Source organism: Eretmochelys imbricata, chromosome 14, assembly GCF_965152235.1.
Source record: "Eretmochelys imbricata isolate rEreImb1 chromosome 14, rEreImb1.hap1, whole genome shotgun sequence".
Taxonomy (NCBI): Eukaryota; Metazoa; Chordata; order Testudines; family Cheloniidae; genus Eretmochelys; species Eretmochelys imbricata.
This window is the reverse complement of record NC_135585.1, coordinates 2,982,615-3,009,654: the sequence shown is the minus strand read 5'-3', so window position 1 is coordinate 3,009,654 and position 27,040 is coordinate 2,982,615. Positions and strand designations below refer to the sequence as shown.

At 48.0% G+C, this 27,040-nt stretch overlaps 1 protein-coding gene across 3 annotated transcripts in view; it reads left to right on the top strand.

The window, feature by feature from the left end:
* The first annotated feature begins 6,690 nt into the window (after positions 1-6,690).
* Positions 6,691-27,040, top strand: part of SLC38A10 (solute carrier family 38 member 10) — a 47,053-nt gene continuing 26,703 nt past the window's right edge. For 2 of the 3 annotated variants that reach the window (XM_077832989.1, XM_077832988.1), the window contains exons 1-8: positions 6,691-6,979; positions 9,178-9,295; positions 13,167-13,212; positions 16,119-16,212; positions 17,568-17,711; positions 20,065-20,189; positions 23,815-23,917; positions 24,974-25,156. In XM_077832989.1, the coding sequence (XP_077689115.1) occupies positions 6,875-6,979; positions 9,178-9,295; positions 13,167-13,212; positions 16,119-16,212; positions 17,568-17,711; positions 20,065-20,189; positions 23,815-23,917; positions 24,974-25,156 (918 nt within the window). In that variant the 5' untranslated portion in view covers positions 6,691-6,874. Of the gene's footprint in view, positions 6,980-9,177; positions 9,296-13,166; positions 13,213-16,118; positions 16,213-17,567; positions 17,712-20,064; positions 20,190-23,814; positions 23,918-24,973; positions 25,157-27,040 lie in introns of those variants that run through there. The other variant, XM_077832990.1, reaches the window with a different exon arrangement.

Sequence of the window (27,040 nt, the reverse complement as noted above, 5' to 3'; positions counted from 1 at the left end):
ACATGAAAATGTCCCAATCCAGGATCTCTGGCAGCTAATGAGGCCCCGTGGTGTTAGTGCTGCCATATGACACACCCATTGCCTGAGATTTAAAGCTAACGACCCCATTTCTAAACTAGCAATAAATACAACACGCCCCTGTACCGCAGTGCCCCCAGCTGAGCTGCCAATAACAGGAACTGGTGCAGGGCCAGCAGTTAGCATGGGCTCATTTCCAAGGGTGTTAATTTCCAGAGGCATTTCAGCTGCAATTCATTAGAGGGCTGGTTTGTAGGGGGAGAAAGCGCGGGGGAGGGTGTTGGGGACTCATTGACTTGGCCTAGGCCTTGTTAGGGAAAAAGTGAAGGGCGGGGGGTGACGCGCATGGAGGCCGGGATTCCTCTCCGGTGGATGTCTGAAGGCTCGGATGATGGCTGTGAGGAAACCCAGGCCTGCGTCAGCTTGTCAGGGTGTTTCCAGCAATCCTGTGGCAGGGCCACGCCGGGGTCATGCTGGGAGAGGTGAACGGCAGGCTGGCTTGCTTCTTGCACTTGGGAGAGGAGGCTCAGCCTGTCAGCCTCCAAGCTAAAGCCTCCCTTGCCAGCATCTCCCCCGCCAGAATCTCACTGGGAGCCTGAGCACCCCCCTATCCCCCCCATTATAGGCACACGAGGGGAGAGAGGAGGAGAGACATGGAGAGCAGACTAGGAGGACAGACGGTGAGACCCCGGGACAGAGATGCAGGGAGTGTGGTGGGGAGCAAGAGTCCAAGAGACACAGAGGGAAGAGCAGGGTGCAGAGCCTCCTTGCAGCGTCTGAGCAGGGTCCCCTGTCCCAGGCATGAGAAGCCCCAAGCTGCACTAGCCCCCGAAATGCCCTGATTCTATGGGAGCTGGAAGAGGGCCAGGCCGGGCCATGGCTGAGCTGGGATGGCTCCCGCTAGGAGATCATAAATCTAAGGTTAACCTCTGGGCGGGGAGCTCTGAACCCTTCCCCACGTTTCTTGTTTCTGTGGGGGGGGGGGAGGGGGTTGTACACATGGGCTTTGATCTCAGCACTAGGACAGGCTCTTCAGAGGCTGAGCAGCAAAGGTGCTGCTCATGTAACACACACACTCTCACACACACACACGCACAAACACACACGCAAAGTTTCTCTCTCTCCCCCTGGGACAAGCACAATGCAAAGAACAAATCAGAAGCCTGAGAAAGGAACTCAAAACAGCCCCAGAAAGGGAACCGCTGATCTGAGCAGCCGACCGGTCCACCTCTGAGGTGCCCACTCCTGCTTTACTGTCCTGATCCCAGCTCCGCTCTGGCTTGCCTGGCTACAGGAGCTCCCCGCCCCCTTTGGAACAGGGCTCAGACTCTCCAAGGACTGTGTGCCTTTATGTCGGTCTTTAACATGACAGCCCCGAGAACGTCATCACGTGCCAAAAGAAAATCAGCCGGGCAAATACCAACGCGAAGCACATGTCTCCTAACAGGCCTCCTCTCTTCTACCATTACATAGAGGTCAAGAAACCCAGCAGCCCCCAGGCCACATTGTAAAGCAGGATCAAGGAGTCTCTGTGCCAGACCTTGTGACACTGAAATTCAAAGTTATGAAAAATAGAGTCCTGTGAAGCTACTCATTACCAGGGTGTCTGAGAGCAGCTCCCCGGCTTTGGCTCAGAAACCTATATAATTTGGGACTCAGAGGTTTAACCCCCATCTATCAGTCTTGGGACAATATTCATGGAATTTCATTTTGCATAGAATCTAATAGAGGAGTCCCAGACTGCAGCCCTCTCGCCCATCTGTGGTTTTATAGGGGTGGCTGATGGTAAATTAGATCCATTCCCTTCTATTGGATGTGTTGTCATTTTTATGATGTTGGGGTTATATAAACAGGAGAGGGAGAGAAAGGGAGCGGGAGGGGGAGGAGAGAAGGGGGGAGCCCATTAGCCCACAATTGCTAAATTTACTTTTTCCTCCTGTGTTTTAAATGCTGGTTGGTTTGTAGAATTGCTTGCAGTTTGGGCTTCAGCTTGGAATGCAAACCCTCCAGACACACTGCAAATGGCTTTCAACATGTGTCAAAACCAAAGTTAAATAATAATAATAATAAAAAATCCTAGGGAGGGCTGGGGGTGTGGGACTTGGGTTTCTGCACCCTGTGGCAAAGGAGAAAAGCGGCAGGGGGATTTTTTAAAGTATAGTCAATGTTTTGTGTGTGCGCGCGTGCACCTGTGGGTGTATTTGTGTGTGTGTGTGTGTAAATGGGGGATGAGGGGGTTAACCCTTTGGCTGCTGTCTATGTTTTGAGTTGCTTCACCCAGTGACTGTTACACAGAGGGGCCTGTTCACACCCAGGACTCAATAGTGAGCAAGAAGCTATGGGGCCCAACCCATCCGGCTAGCGATATGCATGGGTCTCTAGATAACAGAGAACTTCTGAGCTGTGGAGGTTGCGTGGGGAACATCAAACTTCTCAAAATTCGGAGGAGTCCAGAACCTGATTCCATCCCTTACTACCTTGCAAAGTGTGGGACAGGAGGGGTGACCTTCTGGCTTTTTGGGGCACATCTCTAATGCCTATCTCCACTGGATGCTGCTGTTCTCTTTTGCTCTCCTGCTGGACTGAAGACCAGCCCAGAGATTGACCATGACAAGTTGGGTGAGGCAAACAGAGAAATCTCCCAGTGTTTGTGATTGAGACTCCTGCTCCGCAACTGTTTCCTCGTTTTGCTTTTTCGCCCTTTTTTGTGACCTCATATTGGAAACTGGTCTCTGCTGTGCTCACGCATCCACACCTTGGAGGTCTCTGTGATCAGATGGCTTCCTAGGAGGCTTGTAGGTACCATAGACGGCTCTCCAGCCAGTAATCTCATCCAAACTGACCAGCTAAGGAGGGGTGAGTTGAAGTTGGCCAGTATTTTGATAGGAGACCTGCAAAGAAAACTCCAGGTGGGGATTTAGGTGGCATTCATGATTCCGCAGGTGGTGCACTTCTTATTGAACCAGTGTGTTCAGAGGCACTGTGCTTCTGCAGCTGAGGTCTTTTGGCTGACCTGCAGAGTCGTGTAAAAGTGTGTGTCACCCTAGATCAGGCAGGCCCCTTTCCCAGGAGTAGAGGAGTTCTCCGGAGTCTCTTAGCCAAACACCAACCTGTGTAATTACATTCTGCTTCACTAAATTCCCACTTATAGTTTCAACTGGATATGTTGTTCTTCATTTCCTCTTTTAAACTAGGATGTAGTTAATATAATAGTGATTAGCTGTTAAATAGCTAATATGTTCCACTTCAGAGGTGGCTGCATTTAAATGGTGAGTAAAGTTGTAATGTAATGTTATTGTGTGTGGTGTAGGTTACTGTCTGCATGCTACAGAGAAGATAAAAGCCCTACTTCTGGTGAGGGCTAATGGAGATTCTCCATTAGCTCAGATAGAAGGTGCTTGTGTTTTGGGAACCTAAGGTTATAAATTTATTCCTGACAAGGCATATGTACAGTGTAGCTTGCAATTCTGCTGTTTGTGTCTATGGCTTCATTACAAAGTGATGCCTGTGTGCTGTATATGGCTTGTGAAATGCTTTGGGATCCTCTGGGATGAAAGGTCCCTGTAAAAATATAAGATCGTTATCATTATGCAAACAGTCCTGGAAGGGCTCTCCCACACTGACAAGCTGGCTAGGCACAGTTGTGGTATGTGTGTTTTTTCTCTGCTAATCTGTCACTTTGTAACCCTAGACCCAGCTGCACTGAAAGCTCTCACTCACACCAGCTCTCAGTCCCAGTCTTGGGGCACTGGCTGGATTGCTATTTATGTGTTTATCCTAAAGGCACTCTCTTTACAGGTTCCCTGCATCGGGAACTAGTTTCTCTCAGTGAATGCACTTGCTTCCTGCGAACGTGCACAGGAGTTACACGCATGCATTGTGGTCAAGCATCCACGCTCTTTAAGCCTTTAGGTATCTCCCCTTTAAGGTATCTCCAGTTGGGCACTACAAACCAAGGCCCTCAAAATCACTAGTCACTTTTTAAAAATGTTGGCCGATATAACTGTAAAACCTGGAATGTACACTTTTAATGCCACTTGTTTGTTGTTTGTAACTTGGGCAATGGAGTCTGGTCAGTTTCAATTTGGTTTAAGTTATATTTTTAGACAGCCTCCCTTGTTTGGCTTGCAAACCCTGCAAGAGAATGTCTATCTCCCACAACTAACAGTTTCAATCAATGTTTTGTAAATACCACAAAGACTTTTCTAATAATATTTGCTTTTGTAAAAAAAATATTTTTAAATATTAAAAATTGGCTCCAAATTTCCTAAAACTGAACCTTCCCAGACATATTTCTCACTGAGAACAACATACAAACCAAGGGTCAAACTTTCCAGGAGCCATGCCCTAATTTTCCAAATTTTTTCTTAGCACCCATAGAACACTTCTCCCAACATCTCCCAGGTAAAGTGTTGGCAAGTTTTTTTACAAAACTTTCCATAAATATCTCTTTGTGGGCTGAGACCAGTCATGAAAGAGAAGTTTAGTCCCTGATGTACTTTTATGTGAGGTGTAACTGCGTAAAACAAAAAAGGATTAGGACCTCTTGGAGCCACACCATTGCAACTCGCTTCATTGCACTGTGCAAAACTCCCATTCATATGCATCTGTAACATATATATATATAGAGAGACAGAGGTTGTTAGCTTAAACAATTGCCCTTCAATCAAGCAGGAGAGGCCTGTAGCTTTGTAGCTAAAATTACTGAGCTCTAGTCCCCAGTGCTACACTGTCCTTATGATTTATGTAGCACCATAAATGTATTCAGTACTTTATCAGAGGTAGACCGGACCAAACAAAGAACAGATTCTTTACCCCAAAGAGCTAAGGCATGACGGATTGCCATACCATATACAACAGTATGGCCAGGTACAGTACAGATAAACGTCCAGGGATTCTGTGGTCATTGTAGCTGGAATGCTGTGTGCAACAGGAGGGTTTGCAGGAGTCTGTTGAAGGAGGAGCAGGAAGGAGCGTGGCTGATGGCAGATATCAGCTAGGAGGCTGCTTCAGGCATATACCATCCAGGGCCATCTCGGAGATCCTGGTTGCCACCATGCTGCATTCCATGTCCAGTCAAACTGCAGAAGCAGTGGGGGCAAAACTCAGGTCTTGCGGCTCCTAGCACTTACTCTCAAGGGGAATTTGTGTGGCAGTACAAGGCCTGTGAAACACAGCTGAGCAGTTCTGGTTGCATCTAGTAGAGGGCAGGCACACACATGAGCGTTGCAGTCACGACAGCCCAACCACGTGAAAGAAACAAAGGAGGCAGCCAAAAGTGGGGGCTTGGACACATGCACGTGGTATCACTGCCCACTGAGGTGTGAAGCCACGGTCATTTTATAATGGGAACTGAGCACATGGACTGGGTGCATTCTTTAGCTCTCTTAGCAGCAGGCTCAGTTAATCCGCCCCAGCATTGCCTTGGGATACCATAACGTCCTGGAGAGCACATCCCATCCCATGCTGCAATCATTCCGCCTACTGGCGAACCCAGGAAGTTATTCCGCATTTAGTGTTCAAAGGAATTGACCCAGGGGAGAAAAGCATTACAAAGGGCAGAGTTATCCAGGGGCCCGCATTTTCTAGATTCGCCCTGGTTTTAATGGGTGACCCCATGTCCAGTAATGGATCTTGAAACGACTTTCGAAGCTCACAGGACATCAGCACGGGGGCAGCCGTGTGGCCTGAGATGCTGATGATTTGGTGACAAGCGGATGACATTATATCACAAGGTGAGATGGTGGTGGCGGCTTCTGGGGAGATGTGGTCACATTAGGTCACAGGGGGACAAAATTCAGATCGCTCTGGATACACTGGAGCTACGAGGCAAAGTTTGCATGTTTTGATGCAGCAGGATGACATCACGCCGAGGCCATGATGCAAGGACATGCGCTGCAAGACCAGGAGTAACAGCCTGACCCGGGGCACTGTGCCCGGGCCGCTGGCAAGGGGAACGATGGAATGGCCTGGCTGGGCTGCAACGGTCAGGTTCCATGCAGTGGTATGATGTCACACGTCATAGTGACATCATGGCACACGTCACACCGTGTTGTCGCGGCGACGTGACGCCCTCACAGGGCGATATGGTGACACGTCACCAGCAAGCAGCGTTGTCATGGCGATACCGCTCCGCCAGGGGCCCCGCCCAGCACGGGCCCAGTGAGCTCCGGGCGGGTCCTCCAAGCCGGCAGGAGCGGCGCACGCCAGGCCTCCGCGGGGCCCGCTCTCTCCTCCCGTCTCGCTGGTGCGGCCCCGCGCTTCCCGGAAGCGCCAGCGGAGCAGAACCCGGAAGTGGCGGGCGGCTGGGCCGGGCTCGGCGCTGTAGTGCCGAGAGCGGCCCGTTCGGAGGGAGCCGATCTGCCTGCCCGGGGAGCATGGGCCGAACCGCGGGGGGAGGCGGGCCCAGCGAGACTCCGCCCCCCACCTGAACCCAGGGCCCCCGCCCTCGCTGGGGAGCAGAGCGCTGCCCCCAGGATCTGCCCTCCCCTCCCGGGATCTGCCCCCCCCACGCTTGCCCTGCCCCCCCGTCCCGGGATCTGCCCCCACCCAGGATCTGCCCCCCCCATCATTTGCCCTGCCCCCCTCCCGGGATCTGCCCCCCCATCGCTTTCCCTGCCCCCCCCCCGGGGTCTGCCCCCCATCGCTTGTCCTGCCGCCCCCCCCCGGCATCTGCCCCCCCCATCGCTTGCCGTGACTCTCCCCCATCTCAGGCCTCCCCACCCCGGAGCAGTCCCACCCTCTCTCGGGGAGCCCATCCTCACGCCTCCTTTCCCCTCCCGCGGGGTTCCCCGGTCCCTCCCACCCCGGGTGGTCCAGGTTCATCGTCCTGCTGGGGCTCCCAGCCCCACTCGCCATGGCGTCCTCTGCAGCTGCAGGGTCCAACTGGGGCCTGATCATGAACATTGTGAATAGCATCGTGGGGGTGAGCGTGCTCACCATGCCCTTCTGCTTCAAGCAGGTGAGTGCAGGCTGGGGGGGGGGGCGCGATGGAGATGGAGGTGGCACCAGAAGCCTACACGTGGCATTTGGGTGGAACGCGCAACGTGGAAAACATTTCTCTGCCCGGCAGAGTAGAAACAGATCTAGTGGTTGCAGCAGGGAACCGGAACTGCTGCATTCAGGTCTCAGCTCTGCCATGGATTTGATGCGTGTCACTTTGTCTCTCTGTGCCTCAGTTTCCTTGCCTTTAAGAGAGAAAGCATGCTTAATGGGGTTGTGAAGACTGAGTCACTGAAGGGTGTAAAAAGCACTGGGGTCTTTGGGTGAAAGGCACTGTAAGAGTGTGTCAGTGCGAATACATTTGGGGAAATTGCCTGTCATTGCATTAGCACTAGGTGCAGCTCTGTGTAGCTACAGCAGGAGCACTGCTGCTGACCACTTACCACTATGTTACCTAATAGCAGGTACAGATAACTTGTGGTTAGGATTTCCCCAGCCAGTCTCTCCCAGGGTGCTCGCTGTTGGTAACACCGGAGGTGGTACAATGGCAGGAGGTTTCCCAATATTGCCAGTGTAGATAAGGCCTTGAAGAGCAACGTATTACTAGCTGGGTGCGAAGGGGTACAGCACTGTTAATAAAGGTTGGCAGGAGGCCATTGTTGCTGGCAGATTTTGTCAAAGGAGTGGGCTGTCAGCAGTGACTTCCTAGAGAAGATGACATCTGATGTACCTTTGTCTGGCGGCTGTTCTAGTTTGCAGGTAGTGTGAGAAAAGCACAACACTGGTAGTGGGAGGAGTCAGAGAAACTTCATACAGTTTACGTTTTCAGCATTTTCCTTTCTGGGAATAGATTCTGTTGTATCTACTTGCCTTTGAGATGTAGAAAAATTGATGTATATTATCACTAACTTTAAGAATACCCACAAGTGTGCTGGGCACCTTTCAGTACAGGCAGAAAGGCGTGGTCCCTGCCCCCAAAATCTTATGCAGTGTTGTTGCAGCCACGTCAGTCCCAGGCTATTGAGAGAGAGAAGGTAAGGGAGGGAATAGCTTTTACTGGACCATCTGCTGTTGATGAGAGACACACCGCAAAGAGCTTCATCTGATTTTACATGTGGTATAAGAAGAAACACAACCGGAGGGAGGGGAGAGAGATGCTGAGAGCTGCAGTCGGTCACTGTTTACTCAGTGTAGGTGTGAGCATGCACTGGTAGTTCAACCTTCTCTTTACCAGTTTAAGCCACTGGTGACAGGAAGTTGTGACCATTATACAGTTCACTTGCAGAGTGAGGGGATGGTCCAGCAACTGACTGGGATTGATGTTCTCATTTGCCCGACTCACATTCTCCTTTGGAACAAGGTCTTCACACAGTAGCTTCTCCCCAAGTGCAAATAAAAAATCGGGACATCTACAGCCTTACCAGTGCTGTGCAGCCTGTCAAGCTGGCTGGGTTTAAGGCGTTGCACACCAAGCCATGGGCTCTATATGCAAAGAGATGAGCCCTTGCTTTTCCTGTTCACGGGCTGCCAGAAGCCCCGGTGATGCACCTACTTTGAAAAAAATAGACTAGTTTGTAGCCGCAGTGAGATTTGACACCACTCATGCCTGTTTAAAGTCACGTCTTGTTTTCCTAAATGTTCAGTGATTAACAGTGTCGTCTGCAAACAGGCGAGCCAAACCATGCTGGGAGGGTAGATAGCTAGCGCATAATTTCTGCTGTAAAAGTATTGAACAGCCCCTGGTGCTTACGGATAGGTCTTATGACAGATTTTTAACTCCTGGATCTACAGAATAACTACCCGCTTTACATGATTCTGTTATGAACTGTAGAGAACACTGCTTTAATGTGCCCTGAAACTGACTGGATGGCAGGACGCAAACAGTGCTATGGCTTGAAAGTTCTGTTTCATAAATTGCTCAGGTTTCACTTTTCCAGGCAAAAGTGTTGCAGCTGAGCCATTTAGGAACCAGGTGGCTGCTCTGTGACTCTGCCTCAAACTGGGGCAAGTGAGTGAAATTGAACTAATACGTCACATTTCTGCTGGCTGTTGTTGAAGGCAGGGGAACTCCCTTAATGGGCTAAAATGGGGCTGGAAATGTGCAAGGGAGCCTGTAGGTGATCTGGGAGAGCAGTAAGAATGTGTGAAGTAACAGTTGCACCAGGAGACCTGTCTTGCTTTCCATCTTGTGCTTTTATTTTTTTTCTTCCCGTGCAGTGTGGCATTGTCCTGGGAGCTGTGCTGCTGATTTTCTGTTCCTGGATGACTCATCAGTCCTGTATGTTCCTGGTGAAATCGGCCACTCTTAGCAAGCGCAGGACTTACGCAGGACTTGGTGAGGATCTTCAGCTCGGATGCTTTGCTTTTTTTTCAAACCGCAGTTTTACTCTGACCTTTACATTTACAACTTTCATACTAATAGTGCTGAATTATTAACATTGTTTTTGGCATAGTTTTTACTGTGTTCTGCCTTCCTTGTTTATGCCTTCCTCCTGCTTCTTGTCGCCAGAGTAATCTGAGGGTTTAATTCTGCCTTTGATTGTGAAGTTAATAGGCACAGAGTTGTTTTGACTCGGCAGTGCAGGAGGAGGCGCTGTGGTGCTGAACGATCAAAACACAAGCTCTCAGGAGCTGGCGTAGTGGGTGTCTGCTGTAAATTATAGGTCTCTGTATGAAACCCACTAGCTTCCCCACCCAGTGTGCTGCCGAGGACATTGGGTTCTGCCAGTTGAGTGCCTGGCATAGAGCATAGGCTTCCTGAATCTCAACTGTCTGAGTGCTTATGGCAGAGCAAGGGGGAGGTGAGAGGAAACTGTGCACAAAGTTCCAAGTGGCCAAGAAAATGAAAACATGAACAAGATTCATGTGTGGGTTTTTGGCAGAGTTCACCATCCCTCTTCCTTATAGTTTGTCTACTTGGCGTTGGCACCAGTCTTGGCATCTATTTATGACCTCTTCTCTGATTCCCAAGGATATTGCGGGGAGGAGATGTTTGGGTCTGGCCTCAGGAGTTTGAATCCTCTTGATCAACACATACAATTAAGAGTTGCTGATTGAAAGCATTCTCTTCCTGGGAAACCATGGAGATCCAGGCGGAATAGCCCCTCATGGGGCCTATTTGAGCTGCTGCACCAGGGGTTAGAAATCCTTCCCTATGCTTTTTCAGTCTTCACCTTTGCTGTGGTGGGATTTCTTCCTGCAGGTGATGGAGATGCAAGTCCCTTCCTCTGCCTTCCTGTGACCTTAAGCCCATCCTTTGTGTCCCCAATTGCCTAGTTGCCTTCAGTGTAACTTCTCTTGGGAGTCAGTGGAGAGAATTGGCTGCTCTCGCTGTCTACGAAAGATTTGAAAGCAATATGCAGTCTGCTCAGTGTCCGTGCTGTTGACAGATGGGTCCCTTCAGTTCATTAAATGACTGAGACCCATCATTTAGCTGCACAGAGCAGCTTCTGCCAAAATGTATCGACCAAAAGCAGAAAAGATGAGAAAACTCTTTGGTCTCAAAGGTGGTTCCTCTGGTACTGAAAAGATGGCTCAGTTATAGCTGAGCCTTCAGGTGGAGTCTCACACGGCCCAGCGTCCCCAGTACCAGCTGCCCCTAGCGCCTCTTCCACCCCCTTCCTCATTACAGTAAGCCTTTGTGTGCTGCTTCTCTCTTGTTGAAATCCATAGAGTCCCCCTTCACCTTGGAGGGTCTCCCAGGAAGACGAGATCCTCTGCACTTTCCAAAGCCAAGGAGCTCAAAGACACAGAGGGCCAGTTATGCTTCCAAACTTCCTGGCACCTCCTGTCACACAAATGCTGGCACTGAGAGAAGCGCCTTCCTTTCCTCCCCATGGGAGAGGTGCCACCTCAAGCAGCCGGAGGAGGGACAGTGCTGAGAGGAAAGACGTCCTCAGCGCGAATGAAAGCAGCACTCCTACAATGCATCCTAATGCATCAAGGTTGAGCGGCTATACACAGACAGTCTTTGTCACCGTTTGCTTGTACGTTGTACATCTGCAAGAGATCCTGGCAGCCCCTGCCGCTGATTCTGTGGGAGGCTTTGGCAGCTCTGAAAGATGCAGGAAAGTTTTGCAAATTAACTTCAGCCAGCTAGTCCCTTCCGGAAGAACATTCAGATCACTAGATGCAGTAACAAAAGAGCCAGGGTCATGGCAGTCTAGGATAAACACCTTAATTTATGCAGCAATTCCCAACGGAGAGAAGATATGTATTCTGGCTTTTACAGATATGTCCCCCTTCGCTCTCATTGAGCAGCTGTCAGTGCACAGCAGCGTTGTACAACACGTGAGGATCTTAAGACGTGAATATTGTATCCGAGGGAGTCTGCAGTGGGAATTCAGGAAGTGGGATGGAATTATCGCAGCTAGAGTTTGACCAGGACAAGAGTTAAAGCAGCTCCTTTCTGCTGCCAAAAGTACTGTGGGATCTTTAAAGACTGCCGGCACTCCGGACCCACACCTTGTCTGCGCGGCGCATGGCATTGAGATGAGTGCCATGTGCTGAATCACCAAGGTCACTGTGCAGCATCCTTGGGGTTTATTGTGGAAGAGCCTCTCCAAATACTGACCAAATCCAGCTGTGCTCAGCTGGTGAGATTTCTGGAGTGGTTTGGCTGAGTAATTTTGCACAGTCCATCTCCTCTTTGAGAAGATAAAAGATCCAATTTTCACAGCAGCCCCAGGTGGGGACATCTGGCATAACATGTCTGAAGACTCATTCTCATTAAAACATTATTTCAGAGGAGCCAAGGACACTGATCATTTTACAGAATCCCACACCTAGACTGTCACCAGTGCCCGTCGTCATTGCCCAGAGGTGCCTGCACTTCTCCGTGATGTAAAAAAGAGGGTTATTGGAGTGATGCAACAGCAGCTGTCCTTTGTGGAGATCAGGTCATTTCACAAATCATCTCCAGGAAGGTGATTTTTCTTTTCCTGGTTGCTCGTCTTCCTGCATGCCCAGTCCTCAGGTACATACAACTTAACTGTCCCACTCAACAGCTGCTTCCCCTTTTTGCCAGGACGCTTCACGCAAAGAGAAGACAAAATCCAGAGGTATTGCTTGCTCGTCCCTTTTTAATATTGCAACCTCTCTGCATGGACAGATGGTGCCCAGGAGCCCCAGAAATCTAACAAAGACTGGATTTCACCCTACTCTTTACCATGCATTGGCTGCCTTCTGAGTTATTCAGCAGGATGAGAGCTTCAACTTATTATTCTAGTGGTGTCTTCCCACACGCTTTCCTTCCCATTATAGAGGTGGCCAGTTGATTTCCTTCATTTTCAGACTAGGGAGGTTCCAAGGAAATATGGGATGTGCGATAACATTGAAGGTCATAGAAGGCACTTCCAGAGATGAACAAACTATTTCTTGGCTACCTTCAGGCACGTAGACTGTACAGCCACCGCTAGAGAAGCTCAGTGGGGAAAAACAGGCAGTTCTTTGCTTGATTCTGCTAGAGTTAGTTAACCAGGACTAATGCAAAAACAATGTGATCTGTGTTCGAACTGGAGGTCTTAATTGCCCCTATCCCCCAGTAAGATGTCATCTCCAAAAGTATAAGCAGAGCTTTCCTGGCTCTTTCTTTTCAGAAAACACAGTCAGTGAAAGGATACTGATCATTTTCCGCTACAAGCTACGGCCAAAGTATGGGGGGAAAAAAGTCTCTTGGCAAAATCCCTGTGGTGTGGGTTGTGAATGCTGGGTATTCTGGGAATGGAATTGAACATTCTGGGCACCATTTCAGATCTCCCATCCAGCAACATCAGGCGGTTCAGTTACAATGGGAAGGAAAAAAATAAAAACGGGAACTTGCCTGAAATTTTGCACTGTAGTAACTTTTTGTCACACAACATCTTACACATGCATATTTTCTCCTCCACGCTGACTTTCTTCTTCTAATGGTTGCCATGTGTAACTGCTACTTAGCGCTGCTTTTTTTCTCAACAGAGTAAAAAAAGAACCTGCTTTGTAGCTTTCCCTCATCTTTGTTCTTGTCTTATGTGGGTTTTGATATTCGGATGGCATGTCCGAAAAAAGAAGATGGGAGGGTGGGTAGCAGAAACCAGCCCCCAAATGCACAACTTGCAGATTCCTGTCAAATTGCCCTTCATGGCGATTATTGTTAATTTCTAACCGATGTATGTGTCACAGGCTGCACCCTCCCTTGGCTCACGGTGCTGTTTTTTCTCCTTTGCTAGCATTTCATGCCTATGGAAAAGCGGGGAAAATGCTGGTGGAGACCAGGTAAAGAGCTATTTATTTCAAATCTAAATAATTTTAATTAGTTTATATCTGTTAATAAAAGGCTTTTTTCAAACCCCCTACAGGGCAACTGCCTCACCATGTCTTTATTTCTTACCCCCCTGCCTTCTCTTCTTGTGAAAGCCACCCTTGACACCTAGAATTTGGGCTGATCGTGAGCTAAACTGCTGTCACATCCATTGTCTGCTTTGTAAGACATTCATTCAGACAGCTGGGTTGGTGCATTCCTTTGTTTCTGAAGGGAGAGGCAATGTTGTCTAGTAGTTAGTGAGGGACTGGGATTCATGAGACCTGGGTTTCGTTCCCTGTTCTGCTACACTTATTATGAACCCTTGGTCAAATCACTTAGGGTGTGATTTACAGAGGTGATGAGCATAGCACTGAAATCACAGAAGTTGGGTGCATTTAGTACCTCTGACAATCTGCCCATTAGCCTGCCTTGTGCCTCAGTTTCCCCCTCGGTAGACTAGGAGTAACACTGATCTGCTTTAATTCTCCTTGATGCATTAGAATGCATTGTACGAGTCAGAGTAGCAGCCGTGTTAGTCTGTATCCACAAAAAGAAAAGGAGTGCGTTTGTGGCACCTTAGAGACTAACAAATTTAAATAAATTCAAATTTGTTAGTCTCTAAGGTGCCACAAGTCCTCCTTTTCTTTTTTCATTGTAGGAGTGCTGCCTTAGTAAAGCTCTTTGAGATGCAAATTAATAGGAACAGTATCTGTTGGGGACAGTGGGCTGGAATCCTGATTTCATTTAATGACAGCACAGGCCAAGATCTCTGACTCTTGTAACTATAACATTTCTGTTCTTAAAAATGCTATTTGCGAAGCTGCAAAGGACACATAGTAGAGATGGAACAGTCTGGTTGGCCTTACGTCACTGTTCCAGGCGAGGGGTGGCAATGCAGCCCATTCTGTAGAGCAGAGGGTCTTGCACGGTGATCTTTGGAGGTCCAGCTGATGCCATGGTTCTGGCCCTCCTCCTTATTCCCTGTAAGACAGCTAAAAACACACACAGTACTTTTCTAATGTTACTTTCCATGCAACAAGTTGCCGTAGTTACCACAGGGGTATTATATGATCAGAAATGGGAGGTGAAGTGGTCCATGCAGCCGTGAATGGGAGCGGGAAGTGGTTCCTGAGACAGTGTCCTCATTAAAATCTGGTCCGCCCTGTGCAAATGTCTGCAAACCCCTGTACTGCAGTATAGATTTCAAGTACAGTCCATTACTGCTGATTGCGGAGTGGGCTAGTTTTGGGCTCCGAATACTCCCTGTACCCTTACTACTGTGATCAATGTTTAAGAAATGCATAGTTGTCCTCTTCAAGGGACACTCCCAAACTGAGTTCCCATCCTTGGCTCCCAACAGCAGTTAAACTAACTCACACGCTGTTAGCAGAACTCTGCGGGTCCTTGGCGATTCTGCAAAGACTTTGCACACAGGAGGAAGTAAACTGGATGGAGCTTTGTTGGCTTCGGCTGCACTAGAAATCCCATTGTTTGTCAAGTGGAAAAGGACAAAACTGATGGGGAAAGAATTTATTTTCAGGCTTGTAAAAGGAGGGGGAGGAATAAGAAAAATACACGCCCTGATCCTGGGATGGCATTCATGTGGGTTGACCTGTCCCTCTGTATGTAGTCCCATTGGGGTTCCACTCAGGGATGGGCTCTGCATGCCTGGATACGGTAAACTCCTTGGGGCAGGGACTAGCTTTTTGTTTTGTGTTTGGACAGTGCCTAGCACAACAGAGTCCTGACCCACGACTAGGGCCCCTCAGCACAAGGCACTGCATTAACCCTACTACCGATTATATGGTGGCAGGATCAGGGCTGTAGCATGTCTCTCTAGAAGGAGGTGAACCCGCGTTGTTATTCTTTATTATTAGTGAGTGCCAGCCGTTTTCTCAGCACTGAGCAGGGCACAGAGATATGCAACAGGCTTGCGAAACGTAGGGTTTGTCTACATGGAGACCTTCGGGAAAGCCAAGCTGAATTAACTAAAGGTGTCAAGTTAAAGTGCATTAGTTAAAACATATGAAACCCCTATGTAGATGCTCTCATTCAGAAGTAAAGTGACTTTAGACTATGCCTATACTATGAGGACTGTAGCATATAGCTTTGGCTTTGTAGTTATGCTGGCATAACCCTGTAGTGTAGACGCAACCACAGTGACAGAAGGGGTTTTTCCATTGCTGTAGGACACCGCCTAAGGTCCCTGGGCGATGGTGGTTAGAAACATTCTTCCTTGGACCTCGCTGCATCTACACCAGGAGTTAGGTTGGCATAGTTACTGTGCTCAGGGGTGTACCGTAGCTATATCAATCTAAATTTTAAGTGTAAACCAGACCTTACTTTGGTTTAGCTTAATTCACTTAACTACTCCACTTTAAATTTACATCTTTAACTAATTCGGCTTAGCTTTCCTGCGTGTCCAACTGTAGACAAGCCTTGTACTGAAACTGCTTATAGTAGAATCCCAAACTGTTCCAACGGACTTTCACTCCGCTTGGTAGGCCTGAATTTGCTATCAGTTGTATCAGCAATGGGAGCCGTGGTGCAGGTGAAGAATCAGTAGCCACTGGTATTTTAAGCACTGTGCCCCCCAGATCCCTCTGAGCTGGGGACAGACAATACAGTGGTTAAAACAGCAGTGTCCGGTCTACACTAATGCTGCCACCAGTGCACTTTTGGTAGTGACAGTGAGAAGTTTTCCAAAGAGGAGTCCAGTGTAGACGTAGCCATGGTGAGGGTTGCAAAATGCTAATCCTCTAGGAATACAGCCATTATTACTTGCAGGTATGTGGTAAATGCTCCATTCCAAGGGAGTTCTCTGCTCCAGAGTGGAATTTAGATTTCAAGCTTTTCATCTGTGTGTGTTTCTTTCCAGCATGATTGGGCTGATGTTGGGAACCTGCATTGCTTTCTATGTTGTGATTGGTGACTTGGGATCAAACTTCTTCGCCCGGTTGCTTGGACTACAGGTAAACTTACAATCACTTGTACTTGTCCAACAGTTTAAAGAGACAATGCTGTGGTTGTTGGATAAGTACATCATGCAATGCGTGTTATGATGCTGCAGAGAGCAACCCACCTTAATATCATCATCAAGGTACATCCAGGAAACTTACTATTCTCCCATTTTAAAGCTTAACGGCAAGTGTCATGCACTTTGCCATGTCAACACCTGGGAGTTCTGATGCATGTCAGACAGTGGGATGGATACAACTCCTGACATAGGAAACACCATGTGCAACAAAATAATTCTTTTAAAATATGTCTCTGTCATGAAATACATGGCCTGCTGCAAATCCCAAGTAAATTTTCTGCACGAGTTGGTACGTTCTGTCCCTCTTCCTTTGCTCAGCCAGAAACTAAAAAGCAGTGAGACATAATTCTTCTGCCCAAATCTTCATTCCCATTTACCATTCTAGTTCAGAGCGCTCCTCCTGCTCCCAAACTATAGTTCTTTGGGGTGTGAAGAGGAAGGATTGGGATACCTCAGCCACCCACTGATCTCTTCACCTCTTCAAATTAAAATACACCCAGTGACTCCTCCCCCGCCCCACTTTATGGTGAGACTGTTTCTGAGAGTGCCTCTCCCCCTCTCTGATGGGAGAGGCACTCTGTTCCCTGGCACACAGTTCTCCAAAGGAGTAATCTGCAGCTTTTGGAGCTGGGATGGGGCAGGCTGGGGACGTGAAATGGACATGTCGAAGGATCTTGGCATGGCTGTTATCTGCTCCAGCCTGATGCTGTTAAGCTTTGATTAAGGAACTGTGAAGTTAAAAAGATGCATTGTGGCTGCAGCCAAATTAGTTATTAAATATTTCCAGGCATTTCAGAGTGTTCTGCTATAATAAATACCAATATGAGTTTCTGATTAATTTTCTGGATCAGAATTTTCAAGACTTCCATTTCTGTGCTTCCCCCCCTCCCCTTTTTTTTTTTTTTTTTTGACGCAAGGTTAATTTTCATTTAGTTGCTGGAAGTGCATACAAAATATTCAAATAGTCTGTGTTTGGATTATTGTTTAAACCCCCAACAAATCTGCTTTAGAGTGGGTCTGTCATGCTATATTGAGCAACAGTGGCACCCAGTGACTGCCTAGGTTAATCACAGACCTTGCTGAGGAAATAGCATGCTCTCTATCGCCAAAGCTTTTCTTAAGGTCAGGAGCATGTAACCTCAGATTCCTAGTCTCTACTGTTTGCTTTGTGTCTCCTTCTTGGGGACAATACGCTATTTTTGTCGATACGGGTCCATGAGTTCCAGTTAATAAAACTGGGAGATCTCTGCATGCTCTGTACTTCTGTTCCTTATGATGGTCCTTTTTTAGGTAACCGGCAGCTTCCGGATTATCTTGCTGTTTGCTGTCTCCCTGTGCATCGTCCTTCCGTTGAGTCTCCAGAGGAACATGATGGCTTCCATACAGTCATTCAGTGCTATGGCGCTGATCTTTTACACTGTGTTTATGTTTGTGGTGAGTATCAATGGCTGGAAGACTGTTTCGTGGGGAGAGAGATGGTGGTTAATTCATCTGAAAGAGATCCTGATCCTGCCAGCTCTTCCACGTGGGAGGGACCCCTGCACAGCAGCCCAGTGGGGGTCTTCGTGGTCACAGGGGTTGCCCACCGGGAAGAGCATCCAGGTTTGGGATCCAAGTTTGAAATACAGTACTCTTTTCTGTTAAATATTGCTGACTCCACATGGGATAATTGTTGCTCTGATGCTCACATGCCTATCCACATGGAAATAAGAATATACAGCCATATTATATAGGAATTGGCTAGCATATCTCAATCACTGTGAAGTCAATACATTGTGGCAGCTTAACCAGATTGTGGCCTGCATTTCACTGTGTGCTTACGAGTACTGTGCAGCTTATAGCATTCTGAATTTCTGATCACATTTAGGGACAGAAGATGGCGGAAGACATACACGGCTGCAAAATGAATTCTGTAATGTAATAGCTTTTTTCCTTAAAACTCATAAAACCTTGATCTTTAGGGAGAAAAATGATTATTTTTAAGGACACAAGTTTTTACACTGCTTGCAATTTTTGTATCGGTGGTAAATGTCATTGAGCCAATAAGCGTTTTTCTTCCTAAATGGTAGCACTTTAAATTGCTTATGCAGTGAAGACCTCATGAACACAGAGGTGGTGCAGGAAAAATATTTGTTTTTAGGCCTTATGAAAAAGCTTCATCTGGAGGAAACTGGTACCAGCCAATTTGGTTAAGTAGGAGGCACTGATGAGTTTCCGTAGCTTACTAAATTGTACTCGGCCTAGAGGAGGATGTTGATATATGGAAGAAGGCTCAGAGAAGAGCTACGAGAATGATTAGAGCATTGGAAAAATATGCTTTATAATGATAAACTCAAGGAGCTCCATCTATTTAGCTTAACAAAGAGAAGGTTAAGGGGGAACTTGATCCCAGTCCATGTGCACCTAGATGGGGAACAAAAAGCTGACTCTTTTCAGTCTAGCAGGCAAAGGTATAGCAAGGTCCAGTGGTCAGAAATTGAGCTAGACAAATTCAGACCGGAAATAAGGCAAAGTGTTTTTAACATTGAGGGTAACTAACCACTGGAACAGCTTACCAAGGTCTATGGTGGGTTCTCCATCACTTGTAATTTTTAGGTCAAGATGGGATGTTTTCCTGAAAGATCTGCTCCAGGGACTGTTTGCGGGAGGTTCTGTGGTGTGTCTTATACAGGAGGTCAGACAGGATGATCACAGTGTTCCTTCAAGCCTTATAATCTGGGAAACTCACCAAATGACTCCATTAACGGGCAGTGGAGACTTTCATTCTCTGGATGGACAGCGGTACTGCTAGCTCCAAGCGTTGAAAATCGTGTCAGGCCCCCAGAACAGCCTCAGACTTTAAGAAATAGATCCTGAGTTCTTTTTGTCTGGCCCCGGTTTCTGAGCTCCTAGGATGCGCTTTGGTTGCCTCAAGCTATTCTCTGTAGGCGCGACAGCTCGAAACGAAAGCTGTGATCGTGACAGTCGTGATGCCAGGAGCTGGGACATTAAGAAAAGCACCACATGTCATTAAAGTTGGCAACACTGACAGAATCTCTCGGAGTGTCAAACCTATTCAGACTAGATTATAAATGGGCATTTGGTTATATTTACCTTCTGTTTCCTGTGCAACTTAATGCCCATCAGTTCCCTTGTCCATGAGAGAACAGCTCTCGTAACCCATCTCTGGGGCCTCTGCTTACATCCTTGACATTGGCCCCGCTCTTCAGAGCGCTTGCATTGTCAAGGGGGCTTGGTTGGGCAGTATGCAGGTGTCTTATCTCATCCGAGTGCACCGTTGCCTGTCATCCATAAGTAAAATTCTCCTGTGTCTGCTACTTCCGGTTTCTGTGGCCCCAAGCAAATGACTGCTCAGGAGCAATCTGATTATCTGAGCGTGTCCCTCACAAACTGTTCTAACTCTGGTGTGTGTGGGTGGGAGTGGGGTTGGGAGAGGTCATGGTGCCCGCTAGCAGGATGGCATCAACCAGGGAATGGGATATGCCTTTTAAAATACCTTTATCTGCTTGGCAGCCAGGGGTGAACCGTACAGATCAGAGTAGCTGGAAGGTTGACTAACCTGTGTTGAGGGTGAGGGGCTGAGACTGGGAAATCTGAGGAACAGATATCCAGCTGTGAGCTGCAGGGGAAGTTACTCAAAGCCTTTTCATCCTCCTGATAGAGCTGCCTTATTCCTGCCCTCCACTGCTGCCTTGGCAATGTTCCTGGCAGCGTGCTCACTCCCCTCAGGTCTGGGTCGGCATCTCTGCTGTTTGGCTCTTAACCTCTTTTTTTCCTTTGGCTACAGATTGTGCTCTCATCTTTCAAACATGGCCTCTTTGGTGGGCAGTGGCTGAAGCGGGTCAGTTACACGCGCTGGGAGGGCATTTTTCGCTGCATTCCTATCTTCGGCATGTCTTTTGCCTGTCAGTCGTAAGTACCTGCCGTTCTAGCAATTGTGGTGTGGAGTGAGTTTTGTGAGGGCAAAGGGTCCCAAGGATCTGAATGGGATAGCTGCCGCCTGGCTCCCTCTTGTAGTTTAATCACAATGTTTTACAGCCCACTGAAGTACAGCATCTCGTTCAGTTGTAACTCTCTTGTTACCTCGACGTGGGAGGGAGTTATGTTACACCCAGGAGTTACTGTGCTTGAGCAGTTACTTGTTCATAAAATGCATTGGGTCGGATGAATCCCTGGTGTGCCTTACACTGCCTTCCTTGGAGTTACACCAACTATGAATTTGACCCATTGCTTAAAAATCATGGTTTATTATCAGGAAAAGAGACCTGGTTGTTTCCATCCTAACCCCCATCAGAGCTCCCCCGCCCCCTGGAAAATCGACATGGGCAGCCTTATTGACCCTCACCAAATGTTGCTGAAAATATTTAAAAGAAAATTGCATAATTGTTGAGTTCAGATGGTTGCTTCCAGTTGCCCACCTCTTTTAATGAGGGTTGGGTTTTTGGGCGCACAGAGGCATGGTACTGAAGACGGATTATTTCCATAATTCCAGCAGCTTTACCTTCTCCACCAAAATGACAAGAGCGAGTGATTCATGCCTGGTTGAAGCATCAGCCAACTCAAAATAGATGTGTAAATCCAAATGTGGACACAAAAAGACCTTCAGCGTTAGGAAGACTGGCAGAGCCGGCCCTTCCCCCCTGTAGTTCCAGCGAACGCGCAGCATGCCAATAATAAATTAATGTGACAAATAAAATTTGTTCATACTGCTGCGTTTACACCCACATGTGAGATCCAAATCATCATTTCCCACTTATCGTCTCTCTTGGCAGCTTTGTTTCTAGCAGAACACGCTCCAGTCTTGCTGTTTAATGTCTCCGTTATAATTGGCGACAGAAGTTGTGTTCTTTTACAGCTTTACCTACTTACCACGGTAGGGTTTTTTTTAAATAGAAAATTGTCCTTTTCTTGTGGTAGCCTCTCTGTAACCAGTGCACATTTGTAGGGAGTTGGAAACCCAGCGCAATTATATGGTCTGGACTAGAGTGTGCATATATCTATCTAAATATAGATTCTGTTATACCCCTTAAAGGGCAAGCCAAACCCACAGCTAAAACCTATATTTCTCCCCCCCCCACCCCCCAAGCATCAGAAAAACATGCTCTCTCCAGCCCACGTGATGTCACAAGCATGTTATTCTCTGACTAGGGGTGTTTAATTTTGCTGACCTTCCAATCACCTTTAGAAAAATACATAATTCTAACATAAAAATCAGATTTCTTCCCTCCAGACACATAAATGCAACATAACAAGCAGAGTTCACCACTATTCTCAATGATTTTACTTGTAGATTCAGTTCCCCTGCCCTTTGAAACGTGTATTAACATTGCTGAGCTCAGAGAGGTGTCCTACTTTCCACCATTATGCAGTGTGGCCTAGCAGATTCATCAGGGGGACTGGGAACCAGGAATCCCCAACCTCTGATATTGGTTCTGCTACAGTTTTCTTATGTGACCTTGGGCAAGTCTCGTAACCTGTGTGCCTCAGTTTCCCCATCTGTAAAATGGGCTTATTGTATCTCACAGGAGGGTTGAGGGTTAATATGACCTGCACCCTGTGGCACTGGTGTAACACCACTGATGTCATCAGTACACCAAAATCAGAATGTGATCCATTGGCAGCTATGGGTTTGGAGTGGTGCTCAGGGTCCAATGCAGTGAGGTCAGTGGCAGCTTGCGGGTACTCATTTTTCAGGATAAGGCCCTGAGTCTAGGCAAAAACTGACCCTATGTTCATTCTCTCCCTCTTGCGTGGTATCTCTTTGCTCACGCGCTTCCCTGGCTAACTTAGAAATACTGCTGGGTAACATCTGCACCTAGAAATAGTACCCAAGGTGGGCTTTACAGTGGGGATGCAAATACTGTTTAACTGGAGAACTGAACTAAAACGAAGCCAGGGTTCTCTTGCTCCGGCTCAGACTTGCCTTGCTTGTGCCCTCTCTCTTTGTTCTCATCTCAGGAATACAAGAACTGTAAAGGGCATGTGGTCTGAATATCTTTCTCAAATCCAAGCTGAGACATTACATTTACTTGATCACAAGTGATGTGAAGGTGCCTAAACTAATGGCATATGCAGCATTTGTCAGGAGAAGGCTTCTGGTCTTTCATTGGCCTTCCGCACAACCGTTCCGGTTTAAAAATAAAACCCAAGCATGCCAGGACATGCTTCTTGCTGTGTGCATGTCAGACGCTTGCTCCACCCAGACGGGATTTTGACTGGCAGGGAGGCACGGGGGCATGTGGTCTGGATTTGAGGGACTCTGCAGCTGTGACTAGAAACCCAAGATGACTAGATGGGCACTGCTGTTCGATCACAGGAGGATTGGTTGCAGCTAGAATTTACATGGCACTTCTTCCCCCCCGCGCCCTTCCACCCCCCCCCCCCCCAATGCTGTTCTCCTGCATTGCTATTGTGCCCACAAAATGTGAGCCTGGACTAGAGAGGGGTGTCATCGCACTCTGCCTCTGCTCCACTCCACCCCCCGCTGGGCCTGCTGCTATTTCAGAGCAGAGTCCATGATGTCTGGCAGTTTCTATATTAAGGGTTTTTATTTCAAGATCGGTGAAGAAGTTTAAATCCTACATGACCCTGTGAGAAAATTTACCTCTTGGGTCCCTATAAATATATGATTGTCACAGTGCTGTACATATGGTCTCCTGCATGCTTCTCAATTTGCAGTTTAAAGGGACAGCCCAGTTTCCTTTGGGCAGAACATTTTGGTGCACAAAAGGTTGAAGATTTTCCCAGCGTGGCTTCCGTTTCACACACTTTCTTTTAATGCCCATTGGAGTTGGGGGTACTCCCTGCCCGTCTCACTGACCCCGCCTCCCCCAGCTCTCTCAGTAGTTGCTCTCTTCAGTAATACACAGTCAGGAGGTGGCCACTTGGATTAGAGCAACAAGAGATTAATGAGTTGCTAAAATATGTACCTGATGATGCAGAAAAAGTGGATTCCACGTGCTTTCCAAGTACAGAAACACCCCGCAGTCCTGTGTAACTGGCGCTTCCAGCGTTCTCGGAACTGGGCTCTAGCAGCAGTGCTGAAATATGACAGGCACTGTATTTAGTTCTGTTTGTTTAACTTTTCTTTCAGACAGTGTGATGCTCTAACCCTCTTCCCGCTTTTATTCTGTAAACACTGCGTTGCTTTAATTATCAGCACGGAGCGCTCCAAGAACAACAATCTCCATGTGCTGCCTGGACCCATGCCACTGGTGTTTCAGTGGAACAAACGGTCATTCATTTTGCAACACTTTTGAACCAAGATGTTTACATCACACATTTAACTCCACGTGGTGGTGGGGGATGGGAAGAGTGAATATTTTTACAACACTTACAATTGTGAGTGTTCTGAAATCTCTTGGCATTAGCAATATAAATTGTGGACTAGCCGTGTGTATACGCTCTGTGGGGGGAAGGTGTCGGAGATTTTTCTCTGCTGGGCTGTAGCAAGAGAACTTAGGGAATGCATTTGATTTTGCAGCTCTCTGGAAAGTTTCCTTGAAATTGCTTAATATGTGAACCTGCTTTTCTGCAGCCAGGTCTTACCGACCTATGATAGCCTGGATGAACCGTCCGTTAAAATAATGAGCTCCATATTTGCCTCCTCTCTGAATGTGGTCACCACCTTCTATGTTACGGTGAGAAGCCTCTACCCTTCCTTTCTCCTCCCTTTTCCCCCTGCCTCCCAAAAAAGTGATTTTTGGGATAAGCTTTGGAGCCGTCGTGAACATCGCTGTCCTGGGATGGGCCAGGCATTATCTGCTCTAGAGGATGAAGAGTTCTTTTGCTGAAAGCGAAATAAAATGGAAGGGGCCGCACTGCGGATGCACAGAGGTGTTCAGAGAGCCAGGGTTTTGGAACAATAGGTCCCACTGAGCAGAGCTGGAGTGGGGGCTTCAGTATCTTCTTTTCCGTGTGTAGTGGCCGGGTCTCCATCTTCCAATCATGCAAATGGAAGTGGAGATGCTGTCCAATGAGCTGCCGTCTTTAGAGAGAGCTGCCTATCAGCCTGTTGCAATTGGAAGGTTATAAAGGAAGTTATGCCTCATAAAACTCTAGTTAATAAAATCCAGTTAATAATTCCCAAGAATAGCCTCCCATGTGAGCTAGGCGGCTGCATGGGATTGTATTACAGCCTCCCTCACTGAGGGGCTCAGGTTCATGGGCCTCGGCAGCCATCTCAGCTGCAATGCTTAATCCCACTAGCAAACTCAGCCCAATATAAGGCGCTGGGAAGGCAGCTGCTCAGCTCCCATTATCACCCATTCCAGGTGTCCCCCAGTTAAACCCATGCATACCCTGCTCATAGTGTCAGTGGCTCTTAGGTGAAAGCTCTTCCAGCCACCTAGCTTGATTAGAGAAGATATCATGGCTGGGCTGACTGGAAGATCTGCATTGTAGGAAGTTGCCCCAGGGTCCCTTCTTAGCTGGGCATTGCCCTGTTTTAATTGACGTTCTTTGCTCTGTCCCACTTTTCTGAGTAGCTGTGGGGCTCTGCTTCCGTTCTGAAAAATTTCAAGTACACGCCACTCCTGCAGTCGCTCCCCTCTGCCCTCCCTGGTTTGGTCAGCAAGGTATCGTACAAGTTGCCCCAGTGCCGTAAGGATGGGTCCAGTGGGAGCCCACAACTGATACTCCTGATGTTCAGAAAAGATGTGCGCCACCAGCACTCCCTCCCTTTCCCCATTGCACAGGTGGGATTCTTTGGTTACGTGAGCTACACTGAAGCCATCGCTGGGAACGTGCTCATGAACTTCCCCTCCAACCTGGTGACGGAGATGATTCGTGTGGGATTCATGATGTCGGTAGCTGTTGGGTTCCCGATGATGATTCTGCCATGCAGACAGGCGTTGAACACCCTTCTCTTTGAGCAGCAGGTAAGACCCTCCTGCAGGCTGCTCTTGGCCCTGCACCATCGACCCTGTCACTTTTCAAAGGGCCATCTTTATTTTTTCCAGTCGACTGCACAGCTTGGTTGAGGACACCGTATTTCTGATTAGCTGCAGATACTTGATATTGAGAGTGGATGAACCCTCAGCCCCATCTACTGTATTGCAGCTTGCAGTGAAATTGTAACTGCCTGTGATGTGCTAATAGGGGCAGCATGAGGATCGCAGCACCGCATGTATAAATCTGGCTCTGTGGAAGCACGACTGTTCTGAGCAGTTGTTAATACGCAGCAGTTCTGGAGTCTTGTTCTCCTTGCAGAACACAAAATAATTTAACGAGGAGAGGTGCTGGGATTGAAACCCCAGAATTTGCTGTGCCACCGCCTAAATAGAGGTCTTATGCAGTGCTTGTTCCCTGCTCAAGTAGCAGTTTGCACACCTGCCTTATACAAAGTGTTGTACAGTACAGAGCCAAGGTTGTTCTCTCTCTAAGAGTAGGAGAGGAAGAATTAGCCATTAGAAACAGAGGATGCTCCTTATTTCCTGCTGCTCAGACCTAAATCCCAGCCCACATCCTTACCTAGCTCAAGCTCATGGTCCCCATCTTCAAAGCTCTGCACAAGTTCACAGAATCCTCCCGACATCTTTACACCTGCTTCTTCCTGCTCTCTTATTTAGCTCAACTTTACACCTTTAGTTATCATGCCCTGAACAGTCTCCCCTTCTCGTGGGCCAAATGTCCCCCTCCTTCATTCAGATGCTTCCGTTCCGTGTCCTGCTTCCTCAGAACTGTTCAGTGATGATCAGCTATAGAAATACAACTTAAACTACATCACCCCCTCATGCGCTTTCCCTATTCCTGGAGGCAGGCCTTCTCCCGGCCAGGGGTGTATTTTGTGACTACACAGTCAGTCTGATCCCTGGTGGCGGTAACATGTTCTCCTCTGTGTGTTGTACAGCGCTATGCATGCCATTGGTACTCGGTAAATAACAGTGAGATATTGTGGGAATGTTCGGAGACCTTTGTGTAGTCAGCTAAAGAGAAACCTCTTGGGGCAGGAAATAAACTGCATGCAATTCAGAGCTCCAGATCCTGCCGCCGCTGTCCATCTGATGCCCCTTGGCTCCGTTCTCATGCTCTGAGTGGTGGTGGCCCAGCTGGTGAAAGGAGCATGGTCTGGAGCAGTAAGCCATGGAAATCGGGAAGTTCTGAGGTTTAATCCTGACTCTGCCCAGGACTGGCTGGATTATTTTGGGCATGTCACTTTGCAGTTGTCTACAATGGGGAGAATGCTAACCCACCAATCTCCTAGATAGGTCACGTGGCTTAGTTAATGCTCGTACAGTGCTTTGAACACACACTGCTGTGGAGATGTGGAGGGGTATTTTTAGCTGTGGGGGCCTGTTGTGATCTAGGACTGGCACCAAAAAATACCCTGGACTGTTTGCAGAGCCACAGATTCAGCTTGTTTCTTTGAGTCCACTTGTTTTACAAGCCAGTGGTGCAGAACGGTTTCCCGCTCCCCATCTGCAATCGGGTGGCAACTAGCTGCAGCAACAGCTGGCGTCCTTCCCTAGGAACCGTGGGCCCCATCGCCCTCATGTCATCACCTCCACTAGCACTTTCTCAGGCACTTGCCTCTGCTGGGTGTTGCCTGGAAAGCAGGAAGGCTCGCGGAGGAGGGTTTTGGCGCTAATGTTCCGAGACGCCATTGTCACGTTTCCGTTCCGCACAGGATGTGAACTAGCAGCTTTGGCTGTTCTTGTGCAGGCTCGAGTTGAAGCTGCACATTAAAATTGCTCAGCCACAGCTAATTGCCCTCTTACTGGGTACCTAGGAAGACTGTTGCATTGGCAGGTGAAACCATCACC